Genomic DNA, 18,102 nt, shown 5'->3' with positions numbered 1-18,102 from the left:
TATTGTTCTGTTTAGGCTCTTCCTTTCAGGCTTTTCTTCGTTCTCTCTAGGCTATCCGTGGTAATATTGTTCTGATTAAGCTCTTCATTTCTGTTTTGATTAAGCTCTTCATTTCAGGGCTTTTCTTTTGTTCTGATTAAGCTCTTCATTTCAGGGCTTTCCTTTTGTCTTTTGTTCCGATTAAGCTCTTCATTTCAGGGCTTTCCTTTTGTTCTGTTTAAGCTCTTCATTTCAGGCTTTTCTTCGTTCTTTTTAGGCTATCCTTGGTAATATTGTTCTGTTTAGGCTCTTCCTTTCAGGCTTTCCTTTGTTCTCTCTAGGGTATCCCAGGTAATATTGTTCTAATTAAGCTCGTCATTTCAGGCTTTCCTCCGTTCTCTTTAGGTTATTTCTGGTAATATTGTTCTGTTTAGACTCTTCCTTTCAGGCTTTCCTTCGTTCTCTCTAGGCTATCCCTAGTAATATTGTTTTGTTTAAGCTCTTTCTTTCAGGCTTCCCTTCAAGGTTTTAAAACGTTTAGGCTTTTCCTTTCAAGCTTCCCTTCGAGGTTTTAAAACGTGTATTCTAGAGAGAAATTTTCACACTATACAAAATGTTTCATTTCGCTTACAACTAACGTGGAATCTCACAATACACCTCTTTCGAGGCCAACGTCCTCTAACATTATTCTCCTCTCCAATTAATGTGGGATCTCACAAACACATTTTAAAACTTATCAATGGAGATCGATGCTTATTAACTTAAGTTTGAAAAGCCAAATAATTTTCAAACGGGATCTAAATGAATCCACCTAAAAAAAAAGAACAAAACGAGAAACACAAGAAAAGGAATATTAGTTTCGGTATAATACTTCGATTTTTGAATAATTATTACAACAAAAATTAATAAATACACCAAAAAATGAGCTAGAAAAACTAGAATAATAATGAAAAGCTAACTCCAATTCAAAAGTAGCCAGAGATCTTCATTTCTAAAGTCTATTCAGCTCCAAACTATACCGCCAAGCTTTCACAAGCCTTCAAAGAAAGCAACAGCCCAAAGAACATAATATCCATCGTACACCCACAGCACTTGTGCTTCAACCCTCTGCAGTTCATAAGCCTTCAAATCTGTTCCATGTCGCTCCTGAAAACTACTCTCTGCACAATACAATAATACTTCGTTCATTTGTATTGCTATTAATGATTTCAATCCAAAATGACCAAGAATCAGATGGGATGGGAGCAGCTGAATAGATGAACGGTGGTTATATATTAAATATTTTAATCTATTTAAGCATCATCCCCCAATCACAGGTCTACCCACATCTCAAATTCGTGTTCGGAATTGTAAGCTCGAAAAAGAGAAAGAGCGAGAATTTTGAAAAGAAAATGAGGATACCTTCAGAGCAGCCCATAATTTGTAAATGGCATCTTCATCCTTTGGGGACCTCAGTTTAAAGAGGGTCTTCCAAAAGAATTGGTGGCAGTCGTTGAATCTATTTGAAATGACTTTTCAAGCGTTTAAAAACTTGTTTTTATGTTTAAAAGAAATAAAGAAGAAGAAGAAGCGCATAGTTACTGTTCCAAGCTCACTAGTTGAAATAACCCATCAGAGAGTACCTTGTTCTTGAACAGTGGTTATATATCAAACGTCTAACCAAAAGTCAAATTCATGTTCGGAAATGTAAGCTCGAAAAGGAGAAAGAACGAGAATTTTGGAAAGAAAATGAGGGTACCTTCAGAGCAGGATTTGTAAATGGCAGCTTCATCGTTCAGGGACCCCTGTTTAAACATGGTCTTCCAAAAGAATTGGTTGCCGTCGTTGAATCTATTTGAAACGACTTTTCAAGTGCTTAAAAACTTGTTTTTACGTACAAAAATAGCCCGCAGTTACTGTTCCAAGATCACTAGTTGAAATAACCCATCAAAGAGTACCTTGTTCTTGAGTGATTTCCATGACAGAACAATTGCTTGAAGACAATGTGTAAATGAATCACCAGCAGCCAATTTGTAGCTGCTCATTTGAAGCCTTCAAGCGTATGATGAACCCAAGCTGGAAACCGAGAAAAAAGTAACGCAGCAGATTTCACGAGGGGCCTGCTTTATACCAGAGAAGAATTGTGGGGGAAAAGAGTTATTACATCAACAGATAGAACACTTACAAAAGAAAACTATACAAATAATGGTAAACACCTACCTAGAATGAATATATACTCCTATGAGTTGCAACTAAATGTAGTAAAGTCGAGAAATAACCAACCATAGTAGGTTGTGACCAAATTTTGAAATACGCTACCACGGCTTCTACAACTTCAAACTCTCCCTCTCTAATATTCGTAAACCAACCGTATTCATTCTCATATATACTGGTCACTACCTTATACGTGTGACACAACTCGTAAGTTCTAAGTTTTTTCTCAGATAAATCGCCATACGTACCCATTTCTATTCAAGGAACATTAGTAACCAGATTCACAAGACATAAGCATTCCATAAATAGCTCTATCTCAATATGAAAATTTCCAAGATATGCAACACCAATTTGGAGGAGATCACAAAAATACTCTTCAAATAATAGTAATCAAACAAGAAGAATGTCAGCAGATTCCTTTCAGTGTTTGAAACAAAAACCTTATGCAGCAAAAAACTAGATACACATTCACGAATGAAGATCTAGCCAATCCAATTGTATATAAAAACTGCAATGGCCCAAGCCCACCGCTAGCAGATATTGTCCTCTTTGGGCTTTCCCTTTAGGTTTTTAAAACGCGTCTGCTAAGGAGAGGTTTCCACACCCTTAATAAAGCGGGTTTTGTTCTCCTCCCCAACCGAGGTGGGATCTCACAAAAACCACAAAGTTAAAATGAAGAAAGAAGATATACTCACCAAATCGAAAACCAGTTAGATCCTGATAGCTGACATACAACATTGTCTTCTTGTGAGCTAGAACAAACAAGCCTTTCAAACCTAGATGATAATTCTCGATAAGGTTCAGTTTCAGATGGCTTCACATGTCCAGCTGCAGTTTCTAAATGTTGCATACTTATTTTTGAAGCCTCAAGGTTTTCCTGAAAATAAAAGTAAGATCTATATTATATATAAATAAAACTTTAAAATGAAGTTTGGAAGGCCGGAAGAACAACAGGAACTCCATAAACCTCAAGGGCAAATAAGGCTGCTTCTCTGCAAATTAATGATATGTCAGCCCCTGTACACCCTGGGGTAAGAGAAGCCAACTTCCTTGTGCTGACATCTGGGCTGCAAGGAACTTTGCACAAATGGATACGAAATATCTCTTCTCGTTCGGATTCATTTGGAGGCCCAACATATAGCAACCGATCAAAACGTCCTATTTGAACTTACAGTCAGCTAGTTTGATACAATAGTTTTCTTATTAAAAAAATAAAAATAAATCAATCAAAACTGGACACGATGCATTTGAACTGCGATTGTTGTATTTGTAGATGGGTGGCGTATAAGCGTACAGAAGTTTCGTACGGGTAATACCTGGCCTTAGAAGGGCTGGATCAATCTTATCTGGCCGATTCGTAGCGGCAATGACAGTGACACCAACTCTCTGATGTAAACCTAAATTTTAGAAAGAACTTGTATAGATTGTAAGAACCAGGAAATATTGACGATTGAATATAAAAAATTAAAAAAAAAAAAAACAAAAAGTTCTACTGACCATCCAATTCAACAAGAAGTTGACTCATAACTCTATCAGAGACAGAAACCCCATCACTTTCCTTCCCACGAATGACAGCAAGACCATCAATTTCATCAAAAAATATGATTGATGGGGCATTAGCTCTTGCCTTAGCAAATAGAGATCTAACAGCCTTCTCAGATTCACCAACCCATTTACTGAAAAGTTCTGGGCCCTTTACTGCAAGGAAATTTAGTCCTGCTTCAGAAGCTACGGCACGTGCCATTAGGGTTTTGCTACATCCAGGAGGTCCAAACATTAACACTCCTGTTGGAGGTCGAGTCCCTATTCGCTTGAATGCATCCTGATGTTTTTGAGGCCATTCCACGGCTTCCATCAATTGAATCTTAACCTCCCCTTGTCCACCAATATCCTCCCATTTTACTTTTGGAACCTCAAGTATGACCTGAAATTAGGTGGCCTTTCATTAGATATTGTCAGTTTTCAAAAAGATGATTATCTCAAAACCAAAATCATAGACAAACCTCTCGCATGGCACTAGGCCGCACTTTCATTCTAGCCATCTCAAAGTCTTCAAAAGCAATCTTCAATCTACACTTGATTTCAGAAGAGTTAAAAATATCCTCACTATCAGCAACCACTTCATTCGAGGACACACATGCTAAAGACTCAGATGTAAGAGTATCTTCAGAAAATGATAAAGGCGCTGAGTTTGAGCATATGCCTGATATACTTCTTGCATCTTTTGAGAGAACAGGTTCCGAAATCCTATGATCGACATCGGCTTCGTTATCCACCTTAGTAACCATATGTTGTTCCTCTGCTATAACAGATCTACCAGAACTAACGAAATCAGTAGAAACTTTAAACTCATGATATTGCCTTATACAGATTAAGGCAGCCTCATTGCAAAGGGCAGCCAAATCGGCACCCACAAATCCATGTGTAACCATAGCTAGATGTTGAACTTGCGCCACTGAAAGAGAGTGCTCCATTTCACTTAGTATTGTGTGTAGAATATCTAACCGTTGATTGGGAGATGGCACACCTGTATAAAGCGAGGTACATTAGTAAAAGAATATTAGCTTTTCTAAAACTTTTTTCTTCAAGCATTGCTTGAAGACTAAAAATAAATTTAAAATGTGATGAATATTAGAACTGGAAAGCATATGCAGAAACTATAGAATCACCTATTTCAATTTCCCGGTCAAGTCTCCCAGGCCGCCTTAGTGCAGGCTCAATGCTATCAGGCCTGTTGGTAGAAGCAATTACAAGTGGCCCACCACTTCGGTTGATCCCATCCATTAGATTAAGCAAAGTAGCAACAATTCTTTGAGACAGCTCTTCACCTCCATCTTTTCTTGCAGGCGCAATAGCATCCAACTCATCAATTAATATCTGACAATAAAAGTTATAGAGGAAAATTAAACAGCTTCCGTAAAGAGAATTTACTGATGGGGATAGTCAGTCACTCAATGATAAATGTCAATCATGCAGGCTTCTTTAGCCTTACTTCTTGTACACTTTTTCCAAATCAACACTTATGTAATTGTGAAGGTACTACTCGTGACGTCTGCGCATACATTCGAACTTCAATGAATTATCCTTATCTTAATAAACTTAACCACAGAAACAATTTCTTAAGAAATCACTTGAAGGAGAATCAAGACACTCAAGGAAAATAATCAAGAATACAAGAAATCTAACCACAGCAGGCGCAGCTTGGCTTGCCTCCTCAAAAACACCATGCAAGGCCTGTTCACTTTCCCCATGATATTGACTTATAATTTCAGGTCCATTCAAATAGAATAAGTTGACACCAGCGTCATGAGCAGATAATTGAGCCAAAGAAGTTTTTCCCGTACCAGGAGGACCATGAAGAAGTACACCCTTTGTGGTTCGTAAACCAAGGCTAAACAGTTACATGGACAATTATCATTTTAGATTATGCTCATGGAAGAGTAACAAAAGGTTCAACAAACTACAAAAAAGGATTTGTAAGAAAATTCCTATAAAGGGTTGGGACTACACATATAAACATCCCTTCTTTCCAGCCTAAAATGAAACTCCCAAGAAAGGAACAGTTACAAAACTCTACAAATATTCAAGAGGAGAAAACGGTAAACTTTTAAGCATTTGAAAACCACGGAAGCTACAAGCCTACAAGGAGATTTAATTTTTTTTATGGAAAACGAGAAAAAGAACAAATACAAAGGGCCAACAAAAAGAAAAGACCACCAAGAAAGGAGGCAACCAAAAACCAAAACTGGAAACAAAAAGGGGTCTAATCAGCCAGGATAAAATCTGAGTGATAAAAAAGAAAAGAAAAACTAGTCACAAACACCCGCTGAGAAGTATTGAAGCCATCTAGATACCGAAACTCTCTCCAATTTCAATGGGCTACATAGAGATATAATCTCACATTCTCAAATATATAAAACTGCAATTTTAGTTATGAAGCCAATGACAAGCCATCCAGATCTCACATCAAAAATCAATTTCAAATAAATAAATACATGGTGTCTAAATTCAGATTTCACCAAAGAACAATAAACCATTTAGAAATGCATTCAATCTGGCTCAATAGAGCCCATTTATTGAAAGTGATCTAATGGTTAGGTGACAGTTATATAACACTAACTGAAAATAACAGTTAGTAACTAACAGAATAACAACCTAATAGAAGAATACTTGGGAAAAGTAAAACTGACTCATCCTAGCTAATCAACGCCAACTTCTATGTTCAAATTCGACACCGCCATCCTATCTAAAGAAGATCAGATAAGGAGTATTCATTAGCAAGGATATGATTTAACAGCACATTTAGAAATGTCAGTTGCACATTCAATCAGAATAGGGTGCCAGCAAAACAAGGTCAGTCCAAATAATAAATTCAAATTGCATATATCATACCTTGACACGGTGTTATTTAATGATGAGGCAATTATAATGTCCTTCAAAACTGAATATTCTTTAGAAAGACCACCCAATTTCCAAACTTTAGGCTTTACTTTAGCTCTCATATTTAGATTTTGAGGATCCACTTTTGATGAAACTCTTTCTTGCACTGTCTCTGAGACTGTAGTTGATTGAACATTTATAAATACTTTTGTCAACTGGTCTATACTGAAAGCATAATCCACATATTCATTTGATGAAAAATGTTGAAAATGATCGTCGCTTCCACTGTGCATAGAATCATGCGAGTCATCATATCCTGACAGTCCTTTACCACCCCTCACATGGAATGTACAAAGATCTGAAAGTACTGGGAAAGTTACAAGATTACCCCGCAGCAAACAACGTTTATACAACTCATTTGAAGCAATCGTCTGTAGAGTTTTTCTAACACTATCATCTCCTAAGGCCTCCTTAATAAGTGAATGAGCGCATGGCCTCTCTACAAGTAAATTTGATACTGCATCATCACATTTAGGAGATGTAGACAGCATGGTGCATGGGGATGCTAAAGTACCATTTTCACTATGACCATGAACCTTCCTTGAATAAATAGTTGAGGAAGAGAATAAGCTGTCTTTTTTTGATACATTGGTTGAAGAAACTAGCTCCAGGAACAGTTCCTTACAATTGTATATTCCCAGAGATTCAACTTCTGTGCTTTTCAATTTCCCATTTTCATTTAATGCATCATTGCATACATGGGTCTTTAACGGGAAGATAAACACAACACGACCAATTGTAGGGCAACCCAAGGTAAACGACAGGGTTGTTGATAATTGCACTCCATCATTTAACTCCTATGAAGTAAGAGAAATTAAGCATAAGAACAAATTTCAAGCTACAGTTCGTGTACATATTTTCAAACTGAAGATTAGAAGTTAGAAACAATAATAGTTCTACTTTTTCTTTTTTTCTTCCTTTCAACTTGAGGACAAGGAGAACAACAGTTCTACGTTCAAAATAAGATGAGAAAAAAAAATTTCAAAATAAGAAATGTGAACAAAATAAAACCTGCAATGTCTATATAACTTGGCATAATATAATGTGAAACCCTTTTTCCATTTCCCTCTTCTCCTCTTGTTCATTTATTAACTGTCACATCTACTATGGTGACAGGCCCTTAATATTACTTAGGCAGGAAGAACAAAGAAGGGAGGCCCAATAGGAAAAATCAGGGTAGTCATTAGGCAGGAAAATAGTTAGAAGGACCGTGAGAAGCGGAGGGACCCGTAAAGATTGATATGAATGTAAATAGTTAAGATAAAATATGTGGGGGATAGGAAAACCCAATTATTTTGGGAGAAGAGAAGCTCTCATACCACCTCAATTAGACTAGTTTGGTATACACAATGAAACTATTACTTTGACTTTCTTTTTCTTTTTACTTTTTTTCCTTTGTAGAATCATGGATGTGGATGAGAAAATTACAAGAAAGCAATAAATTCTTTTCTTCTTTTTTTTTTTTTTTCCCATAAGAGGATACTATTGTTTTCGCTTGCAATATCAGGTATATTGAAGAAAGAAACTTCGAATGAGGGTCTGACAAATCCTTTTCAAGTGGATAATGCGGAACCAAAATTACAAGATGGTAAATTTTGTAAGGATGCAAAAGAAAAAAATAAAATAAAAAAGGGAATGTTCTCCTGAATTTGAAAGGTGGAGTGCAAAAATGCATAGGGAGATTGAAGTTATAGCCAATAATGAAGGTCGAAGTTGAGGTGTTCTGGCCAATTATGGTAGTTGGATAAAGCTAAGGAACCTACATTTAACAATTATGACGCTGCTTGGGAGCTAGCCTACCATTCAAAAACAAGACCCTTGCTGCCATCCAAGCCGATGTATAGTTAGATCTCCAATTACAAAAGCATACATCAGAAAGGGTAGGAAAGAAAACTACATTACTCTTAGTTGGTTTATGGACAAGTAATTTCTCTGGGACGTAAATTACAGGTATGCAAACTATACAAGGAGAGTATCATTCTGTAATGAGGAGGTTTTATGTTTCAAAGACAGTTAATGCTGTTAGGAGAGATTATGGGCCTCTCAAATTGCTCATAAGAACATAGGTTGCAATCTCCCTTGGGAAGAACTCTTAATAAAATAAAGATAACGTCAATGTCAAAATATCCAATCATCAACCCCTTGATAAAGTTTTAGGGACTTCACTACAACAAGATGACGAGGTGCGTCTTCTTTCAAAATTAGGTGCACTAAACACAAGATCTAATGTAGAGTCATTCATCTTCCTCCCTCGAGAAAGTAATTATTGGAAGTTGCTTAAGCAAAAGTTCAAGCAATAAACGTTTTACCTCCATACCTTACTAGAAGAGAAAATTCTCGCAAGAACAAAGTAATTTCCCGCTTCATGGATTAATGAATCTCCATAATCAACCCCAAAGTGCCTACCACATTCATCTGCTAACGAGGAAAGAGGAAAGCCCTGTAAACTGTTATCTCCCACGGAACTAAGTGCTACCTGCCAAAGGAAAAAAATTGTCAGAAGAAATTCGGCTTTTTCGAGTGTTTATAACACTAATCCTTTACAAAGATGATCGTAGGAAGAATATTAATTCCTTTGTAACGGAAAGAAGAGAAAAGGAAATTACCGAGACAATAGCCCCTTGGGTGAAGCTAGAAGAAACCATAGAAGATTCAGAAACCCAAACTTTGCAGCCAGTAGATTGAACTGAAGCATTAGTAACTCTTCCAACAAAAGCAGATTTACCTATCAAAGAAGGATATTTACTTGAAGCTTCTTCAATAGAGGAAAGAAAATCATCTTCACAAACTTCGGAGGCAGGAGGTATTGCCAATCGTGACACTGGAGATTGAGAGTGGTTCGAGTTTGATAATCTAGAGACGGTCTTTGAGTTCTTCTTCCCCTTTGACGGCATACTTGTGCAAGGATGAACGTTCTTAGAACCCCTTTTGAGAAACTTCCTTAAGCTAGCTGCAAAAGCATACTCAGATGAAGCTGATAATCTTTTCAAATGAACCGAGAAAACCTAAAAGCATAGCTGGCAGTCAACACCAAAGAATAAAATTATGGGTAATTGAGCTAACGGCACTCCAAATACTTCATATTTGTAAAATTATACAAAAGTTAAAAGTAAAATTAACTTCTTTCTTATTAAAATGCTCTAATTTTTCCGGGAAAAATAAATGCAATAGTCACAGGTTTTTTAATTAAAAGAATCAAGCCTTTTAAGTTTTAAAATGTTATATTTTAAAAAAATAAACCATATATCATCTTAATATGTTCTTAAATGAGACAAATATCACTGTAATTACCATCACCCACATCATTATCCATATATTCACTTGTAAACTCTGTAGTAATGCGAGTGTCAAGTGCTCAATAAGTTGCTCATTGCTTGAAGAGCCATGCATCAATTAAATAATATTCGTCATATACAACACTAAAATAACGATCATGAAACAGTATAATTGAAGATCAAGTAACTCACCTCACCCATAGTTTTCTTAAGTCATACTTAAACAAAGCTTAACCAACCAGTTCCAAATCTTTGCATCCAAAAGATAGACTCCTAATCTTTGTACTTAGGAATCCTAATATGACACCCAAGTAAAGGAAAGATACATGAATGAACCAAGTCTGAATGAGAGGAATCCTGATGATAGGATAACTAAGAAAGACTTAAAGGAAATGAAAGTTACTACCTATACCAATAAGGTGCACCTTCCTTTTCGGTGGCTCAATCATAGAAACTTCATGGCTTAGCATATTTTGCTTGGAGCAATTCTATGTTGGGTGACCTATTGGAAATTTTCCTAAGATGCATATAAGTGAGGACAAGGCATGCTAGAAGAACTCGTGTTGGTCTACGGGGATAGTCTTCACTCTTACAAAACGAGAGGTAAGTAACTTGACCATGTTGTAGGGGGATGGAAAATGTCGAGGCCAGGTGCCGAATCTGGATTCCAAATCATGGGCATAGGGCATTTCAAATGGTATCTCCAAGTAAGATGTAGTTCGGGGACGAACCAAGGCGAAAGCTGGTAGGCATGTGACACCCAAGTAAATGAGGGTAGAAAAATGAACCGGGACCACATCTGAATGAGAGAGATCTAAGGATAGGATCACTAAGATAGACTTAAAATAATGAAAGTTACTACCTATACCAACAAGGTGTACCTTCCTTTTCCGTGGCTCAATCATAGGAACTCCATGGTTAAGTGTGCTTTGCTTGGAGCAGTTTTATGTTGGGTGATCTCGGAAATTTTCCTAAGATACATGTGAGTGAGGACAAAGCATGCTAGAAGGACTCATGCTAGGTAACGTGATCATGTCGTAGAGGATATGGTGGAATTTCGGGTCAGGCGCCAAATCCGAATTCTGAATCATGGGCATGGGGTGAATCATGGGCATGGGGTGTTACACCTGATGCCCAATATAACACACTTCACACCCAGGTTTATTAAAGCTCAAGGTACACTAAAGCGCAATAGTCTTCCAAGGCTTGAAATGCAAGGAAAAGCACGTGAAGCGCACTATATATAAATACCTAAATATAGATGTAGATATACATACATAATAACAAACATTCATGAAAATAAATGATCTATAATAAAGAAAATGATATAACATATGGAAATTTAGAGGCAAACAGGGTTCAAATTTTCTATACTTCAGAGGAAGTTAGGAGGAGGAGAAAAAGAATGGTGGAGAAATAGTAGAGAAAGCATAGTTTGAACTGGGAGTACAAACAGAAAAAAAAACCTTAAATGCAAGGGTTTTTGTTTATAAGGTCAGGATTTTTATGAAGTAAAGACAGAAAGAAGCCTAAGGTGTCAAGCTCAGCGCCTTATGGCTTAATGGAAAGCACACCTTCTTAAATGCGCCTAGTGCTTTTTGAAACACACATCTAACTCTAGGCTAAAAAGAGCTCCAATGGCATTAACTAATTAATTACAAGTGTATCGACTCCTAGTCTTTATATCTAGGCACTTTAGTAATTATATTAGGTGGTTACAACCTTGATGTGTGTTTTCAGGCACCCAATGTCACTTGCATACAATTATAAATATCAACATCCAACCTTTGTACGCAGGCACCTATCCACACATAACATGCTCACACTCAAAACTATAAGTAGAACTCTACTTGCATACATATCTTACGTTAAGTATTGACTCTTAACTTTGTACCCACACCATACACAAATCGGTTTCCCCACCTTCTGCAAAGGGACCAATGAAGTTTATAAAAAAAGCATCAAAACCTCATTACCAACTGCATTCATCCTAGGGTGGGTGATGGAGGAGACACATTTTTTTGAACTAACCCTCGGATTGACATCACCAAGCTAGCTTGGTGGTATCCTCTTTTATACAGGCTTTCTCACGACCACGATCAAAGAAACATATAAAGATGTTAATAAATTTGGAATATGCAGCTCGGTAGGAATCTAAAGGATAACGAAGCTACTGAATGGGACAAATTAAGCCTTGACCTTGCCCCAAAAGTGTTGTCCCAAAAAGCAAACTCGTTAAAATGGCTTCCTAGTATCGACGGAGTTTTCTCGAAAAATCTTTGATGATGAATATGGGAGAAAAGAAAAAAAAGTCATAAACGCCACACTAGCAAAGTTAATATGGAAAAGAGAACACCTAAAAAAGGTGGAGTTTATCCTATGGAAAATAGTGCACGAAGTCATTGGCACAAACGAACGCTGAAAAAAATAGAATGTACTATATGACTTACTTCCCATTTGGAGCCCTTTACGTAGGAGAGACGAGTCTCAAAAATTACTTGTTTATACAGTGTACATATGCTTATAATTTCTAGATAAAGATTATCAATATTTGCATATTTGCAAATGGCACCGTACCTTACCTAGGGAGGTAAAGGAGTTATTCGATATTCTCCTAACGTACCACCCCTTCAAGAATGCAAAATCTCTATGATTGACAAATTTCATCATGGCTTTCCTTTATAAAATACGGAAAGAGAGATATCAAAGAGTATCCATAGAGAGGACACATACTCAAACTAAGATCTTTGACAATGTTGACAAACTACCGTGCCATTTCTTGGTGTAAATTATCCAAATACTTATAATTCTTATAGTCATACCTCCCTCATTGGAAATTGAGAAGGTTTTTTTGTAGACATCATTGATAACACTATCCCCTTTGTAAATTTCAGCATCAACCAAATTGTCTCTTACCAAAAAAATAATAATACTAATAAATAAGCCTCACACTTATTCAATCTTAAACACTTCTTTTATCCAAGATAAACATTAAACATCTAAACCTTGTTAGTTGAACACGACCCTCCACAATGGTATGATATTGTCCACTTTGAGCATAAGCTCTCATGGCTTTGTTTTGGGCTTCCCCAAAAGGCCTCAAACCAATGGAGATAGTATTCCTTGATTATAAACCCATGATCATTCCCTAAATTAGCCGACGTAAGACTTTCATCCAACACCTCCCCTCGAACAAAGTACGCCTCCCCTTAATCGAGGCTCGACTCCTTTTCTTTTCTTTTGGAGTCTTCAAACAAAGTACACCCTTTGTTCGATACTTTAGTCACTTTTTGACTATGCCTTCGAGGCTCACAATACTTTGTTCGACATTTGAGGATTCTATTGACATGGCTAAGTTTAGGGCATGGCTCTGATACTATGTTAATTGAACATGACTCTCCACACTGGTATAATATTGTCCACTTTGAGCATAAGCTCTCATGGCTTTGCTTTGGGCTTCTCCAAAATGCCTCAATCCAATGGAGATAATATTCCTGGATTATAAACCCATGATCCTTCCCTAAATTAGCCGAGGTGGGACTTTCATCTAACAAACCCCACTTAAATATATCAAACTTAAATCATAAACAAAACGACATGTTTCTTTTCGTCGAATACAAATATCGTAAATGTTCTCACAATATTTTCCAGTATGCTAAACCATCAAATTTATACTTATAATGGGCATCCACATGCAACATAAAGGCAGTTTATACCAAATACACAATGCCCAACAACGGACCACTTACCTCGACAGAGAAAATGCCTTCAGAAACTAATCGAGCTGAATTCTATGCTGAACCGATCTCATTGAACGATTTGATTGAACAAAATATCACCTCTAAATCACTTGGATATTTCCTGGTTCAAGTTCAAAGAAGTTTGTTGCTTATTGTGCATTAACCGATGAAGTGTCACTGCGGAAGAAGCGCTTCAATCGCGTAAGTACAGCCACGCCGCAGGGGGAGTGTTGATCGTCGGAAGGAGATTTTGTGCACGGCGAAGTTCTACTGCTTGCCGCTAGAGTGAAAATCGTGACAACGGCTGGGAGGAGGAAGACAAGAAAAGTGAGGAAAAGGGGGAGAAAACAGAGGTGGTCAAACTAGGGCTTTGACTTTCTTTTTTCCCCAATACTTAGACAAATATTTTAAAAATTAATTTATATCTCAATTTTAGGAATTATCCCAAAAAATTGATTACAAGTATTTAAATGAATTAACAACTATTTTACTTTCTTTTTTTTTTTTTAATTGTAACGAATATAAATTTCTACATACTTAGAGCCGCTACTAACGTCTCATGTTCATCCTCTATGCGAAAATATAACTCTTAAAAGAAAACATCATCTATAGTATAAATGTCGAAAAAAATTTAAACCTTCTGTTCTCTGGAAAACACAGATATGGTCTTAGGTGTTTAAATACGAAATAGTGAAATTTAGAGATTAAAAACAAATACAAAATAATTTAAAACGATAGAAATGCAAAACAACTTATTCTAACATTAGATTAGGAATTTAAATATGAGTTTACCCTATGCACGTGGCACAGTCTCTGCACGCGATGTTGTCGTCCTCTGTACAGGTGCGCTTTGCATTTACCTAAAAAATGACGTGGGACACGACTTGAGTATTTCGAAGAATATTCGGTAAGTGGCCCATTATAGGGATCATGCAAATGCAAACACATGCAATCATGCTCTAGGGACCTATCTTTATCTCATCTAAGGGTGGCCTCTAGTCTCGGACTACTATAGATGTGTAGTACTTCCCTACACACGAGTCACACGTGCGAGTGTAAATCTCCAGGGGGCTCGCACACCCTCTCTGGTCAAGCTACTACGTAGCGACGTCTGAGGTCAGCAGAACCCCTGGTGTCATGCTCCCATGATCACCCTACTCGTCATACTGTGCGCGTCTGCACTAATCATCTATAGGGAAAGTATCTCTATACTTATGAACATACAACATGCATGAGGTCTCTCTAATTCCCATCTTAACATCTCTTTTGACACAACCCTCTAGTCTCATCTCGTTACATTAAGTAACACATGCTCGTTGGATATTCATATTAATATCATTTTCATGCTCTTAGGGTTGTGTCTTATGTCGGTCTATCGACATGTGCAATATGACACTCATCATCATATATCATATTTATCAACACATTAAGACAAACATCATGCAATCATCATACTCATCATATCGCCATAAAGTACATCAAGCATATTAAGTACATCATACCTCGAAATATATATATTACGCACATCATCATGTATCATAACTCATATATCATCATACACTAGTATACAACATCATACTATACCGTTCATACATCATCATATACTAGTATGCAACATCATACGATATTGCTCAGACATCATCATAAATTGTAACTCGTACAATTTCTAGCCTATCCTATAGTAGGTCACACTTACTTCATCGGCCTTAGCCGGAGTACTCCCTAATTAACTAAATGTAAGCTCTCGTTCCTCGAGAGCTGCTCCAAAGGTCGTCGGGGTTTGTTTCCTAGCACACCATTCGTCACCTTCTATTAGTATTTCATAATTAAATTAATAAAATTAGGCGAAAATCCGAGACAAAAGGATATTATTATTATTATTATTTATGAATATTAAAAAAAATCTAATGACTCGAAAAATCAGATCCAACTATTGATTTGGGTTGAGTTGAGTTCCAACAAATGAAAAATTCCATTTTAATTATATATTCTCATATTTATTTTATTTTTATAATTATTTGTTATGTTTATTCTCTAATAACACTTAAAAAAATAATAAATATATATTAAAATTGAGTATTAAATTTTAATTAAATGTTTAAAAATATATAAATTTTAATTAAAAGATATATTCTTTCTCTTCCCTATCTCTACTTTAGCACATGATTCCTTGGTAGGGGAGAATCTAATCTTCCAATAAATTTTTGGAATTTAAATTTCATTTACTTATAATTTCATTTACTTATGAATTCCAACATGTTGCATTACAAACAATTATCTATTCATCAAATTAAATAAATTAAATTAGTTTTTAGAAAATCATTTCATAATTTATAGGCCTAATCACTAAAATAATAATAATAATAATAATAATAATAATAATAATAATAATATATTAATAATAATTATTATTCGAAATAGAATTTGAGCTAATTTAATCACATGTTTTTTTATTTATTTTTTCTAGAAAATTTAAACGCTAAATTTGCATCATTAATTTAGAATCAAATATTAGGATGGAACATGCACAATCCCCACATATTAGATTGGATGAATATGTTTGATGCGTATTTAAACTATGTGATATATGTACTTTATTTTATATTTGATTATGAGTATCATATTGATATTGATCATGATGAATTTACGTCATTACGAGTATGGAAATACAGAACCTCATGCATGTTGTATGTCATATGATCATGAATTACCTCTACAACATGTTATGTACGTATATGTACACCATAATATTGGTAGTGTGAGCATGTGATATCTCATAGTAAGACCTAGGAGGCCGTATGTTTAACGAGTCTGCTTGGTCATGCATGAGTCGCGTGTAGAGAAGTACTATACATCCAACCTTATCAAAAAAAGGAAAGTCGAGCCCATGAAAGTGGAGTCATGTCTCGTAAGTAATCTTAACCTCGACCGAACAACTTTCTTTCGTTACCTTTAAAAACGTATGGTTGAAGAACCATATTCTTATTTTAAGACTAGACATAAGCATCCATTTCTCACGATAATTTCTCAATCTTCCCTTCAAGAACTTAGCCTTTTTTACGTCCAAATCATCAAGCTTCTATAAATAACTCAAAACAACAAAGTGAAGCCAACCCATCATGAGTTCTTCAACGATAGTTAACGTTGGTCAATACGACCCTGGCCATCGTGTGATAAACGATCTGAAGAATTGCTGCCCGAGCGGGTGGACGCCGATTCCCGACGTCGATGAGGGCTGCGTGCACGAGGCTGCGAAGCATGGTGTGGCTGAGTATAACATGGAATATAATGAAACTCTGAAGTATGAAGGCATTTTGCGTGCTTGGTATATGGAGCTGAAGGAAGGTGGCCTAGATTATGGCTTTGTTCTTGAGGCCGTGGACTGTGTTGGACGTGTGAATAGATATAAGGTTGTCGTGTCGGAAGACAAAGGTGGCGGTGAGAAGATTTGGAAGCTCAAGACTTTCATGCTTTTCCAAAGGAATAATTGATCAAGCTTCCTTAAGTGTTCTACGTACTATCTTCGACTATCAATATTTAAATAAATGAATGATGCTATGATGAAATAAAAGTTTGTTTTGACTGAAAAATGATGTGACATACGACCCGAAGAATATTCAGTAACTCAACTACTATAGGGGCCATACAAATACATTAATCATGCTTTAGGGACCTATCTCTCTCTCTCCCAGGGGTGGTATCCAGTCCAGACTACTTAAGATGTGCGAGTGAACAGATATAAAATTGTCATGTCGAAATCAGTGACTATCTAGGACGTGTGAGAACAGATATAAGACTATCGTGTCGGAAGACAAATGTGACTGTGAAAAAAATTTGTAATTAAAAAACTCTAATAAAAGAAAGATATAATCTTCTTTCTGAACATTCAAATTGTAATAATTACAACAAATATTTAAAAAATCTACCAAATATTATAATTAGAATCTCAAAATTATAAATAAAGAAAATAAATGGCAACAAAATAAAAATTGAAAAAAAAAATCTACCAAATATTATAATTAGAATCTTAAAATTATAAATAAAGAAAATAAATGGCAACAAAATAAAAATTGAAAATTATAATTAGAATCTCAAAATTAAAATTATAAATAAAGAAAATAAATGGCAACAAAATAAAAATTGAAAATGAAAAAAAAGATTTCCGTTGCCGGGACTTGAACCCGGGTCTTTCGGGTGAGAGCCGAATATCCTGACCAACTAGACTACAACGGACCTCGTGACTGATTTATCATTTAAATTATATATTTACTAATTATTGATTTATATATATATATATGTGTTAAATATTACTTTTAAACTTTAATTTTATATTCAAATTTCATGTGAAATTTGAGGAAGAAAATGGGAGGGATTGACATAAAACCCATCGAGAAGAAGTTACAGAACTGAGTTGATATCTGCAATGAAGTTAAAATCTCAAAGGATGAAGGATATAAAATGATGATTCACGTGAG

General features: G+C 35.9%; 1 protein-coding gene and 1 non-coding gene across 13 annotated transcripts; both read right to left on the bottom strand.

The window, feature by feature from the left end:
• Nucleotides 1–814: 814 nt before the first annotated feature.
• On the bottom strand, nucleotides 815–14,002 carry CIP111 (Cam interacting protein 111). Of its 12 annotated transcripts, none has more exons than XM_087118132.1 (15): nucleotides 13,637–14,002; nucleotides 9,219–9,562; nucleotides 8,930–9,088; nucleotides 6,565–7,409; nucleotides 5,359–5,563; nucleotides 4,842–5,049; nucleotides 4,176–4,699; nucleotides 3,670–4,096; nucleotides 3,489–3,569; nucleotides 3,140–3,330; nucleotides 2,868–3,049; nucleotides 1,917–2,078; nucleotides 1,718–1,809; nucleotides 1,381–1,607; nucleotides 815–1,139 (listed from the first exon to the last, which is right to left on the bottom strand). In XM_087118132.1, the coding sequence occupies exons 2-12, from the start codon at nucleotides 9,504–9,506 to the stop codon at nucleotides 2,000–2,002; spliced, it is 3,189 nt and encodes a 1,062-aa protein (XP_086974258.1). In that variant the 5' UTR covers nucleotides 9,507–9,562; nucleotides 13,637–14,002; the 3' UTR covers nucleotides 815–1,139; nucleotides 1,381–1,607; nucleotides 1,718–1,809; nucleotides 1,917–1,999. The 12 variants fall into 12 exon arrangements, with proteins under 12 accessions (XP_086974258.1, XP_086974261.1, XP_086974260.1 ...); XM_087118135.1 differs by having other exon boundaries at nucleotides 1,381–1,477; XM_087118134.1 differs by having other exon boundaries at nucleotides 1,718–1,763.
• Nucleotides 14,003–17,787: 3,785 nt separating this feature from the next.
• Nucleotides 17,788–17,860, bottom strand: TRNAE-CUC (transfer RNA glutamic acid (anticodon CUC)). The gene has a single exon. It is a non-coding gene; the product is annotated as a tRNA-Glu (tRNA).
• Nucleotides 17,861–18,102: the final 242 nt, after the last annotated feature.

Source organism: Cucurbita pepo, chromosome 15, assembly GCF_057944985.1.
Source record: "Cucurbita pepo subsp. pepo isolate OVF chromosome 15, ASM5794498v1, whole genome shotgun sequence".
Taxonomy (NCBI): domain Eukaryota; kingdom Viridiplantae; phylum Streptophyta; class Magnoliopsida; order Cucurbitales; family Cucurbitaceae; genus Cucurbita; species Cucurbita pepo.
The sequence above is the reverse complement of the archived record's forward strand: the minus strand, read 5'-3'. Positions and strand labels throughout refer to the sequence as shown.

What these genes read in the sequence shown, in the direction of transcription:
- CIP111 (XM_087118130.1), bottom strand. Translation starts at nt 9,506, where the DNA reads ATGCCGTCAAAGGGGAAGAAGAACTCAAAGACCGTCTCTAGATTATCA. An exon ending in TTAAATAACACCGTGTCAAG is followed by an intron (nt 5,564 to 6,564) that starts GTATGATATATG and finishes GTAACTGTTTAG; the next exon opens with CCTTGGTTTACGAACCACAA. An exon ending in TCTAACTGGTTTTCGATTTG is followed by an intron (nt 2,079 to 2,867) that starts GTGAGTATATCT and finishes GGTATAAAGCAG; the next exon opens with GCCCCTCGTGAAATCTGCTG.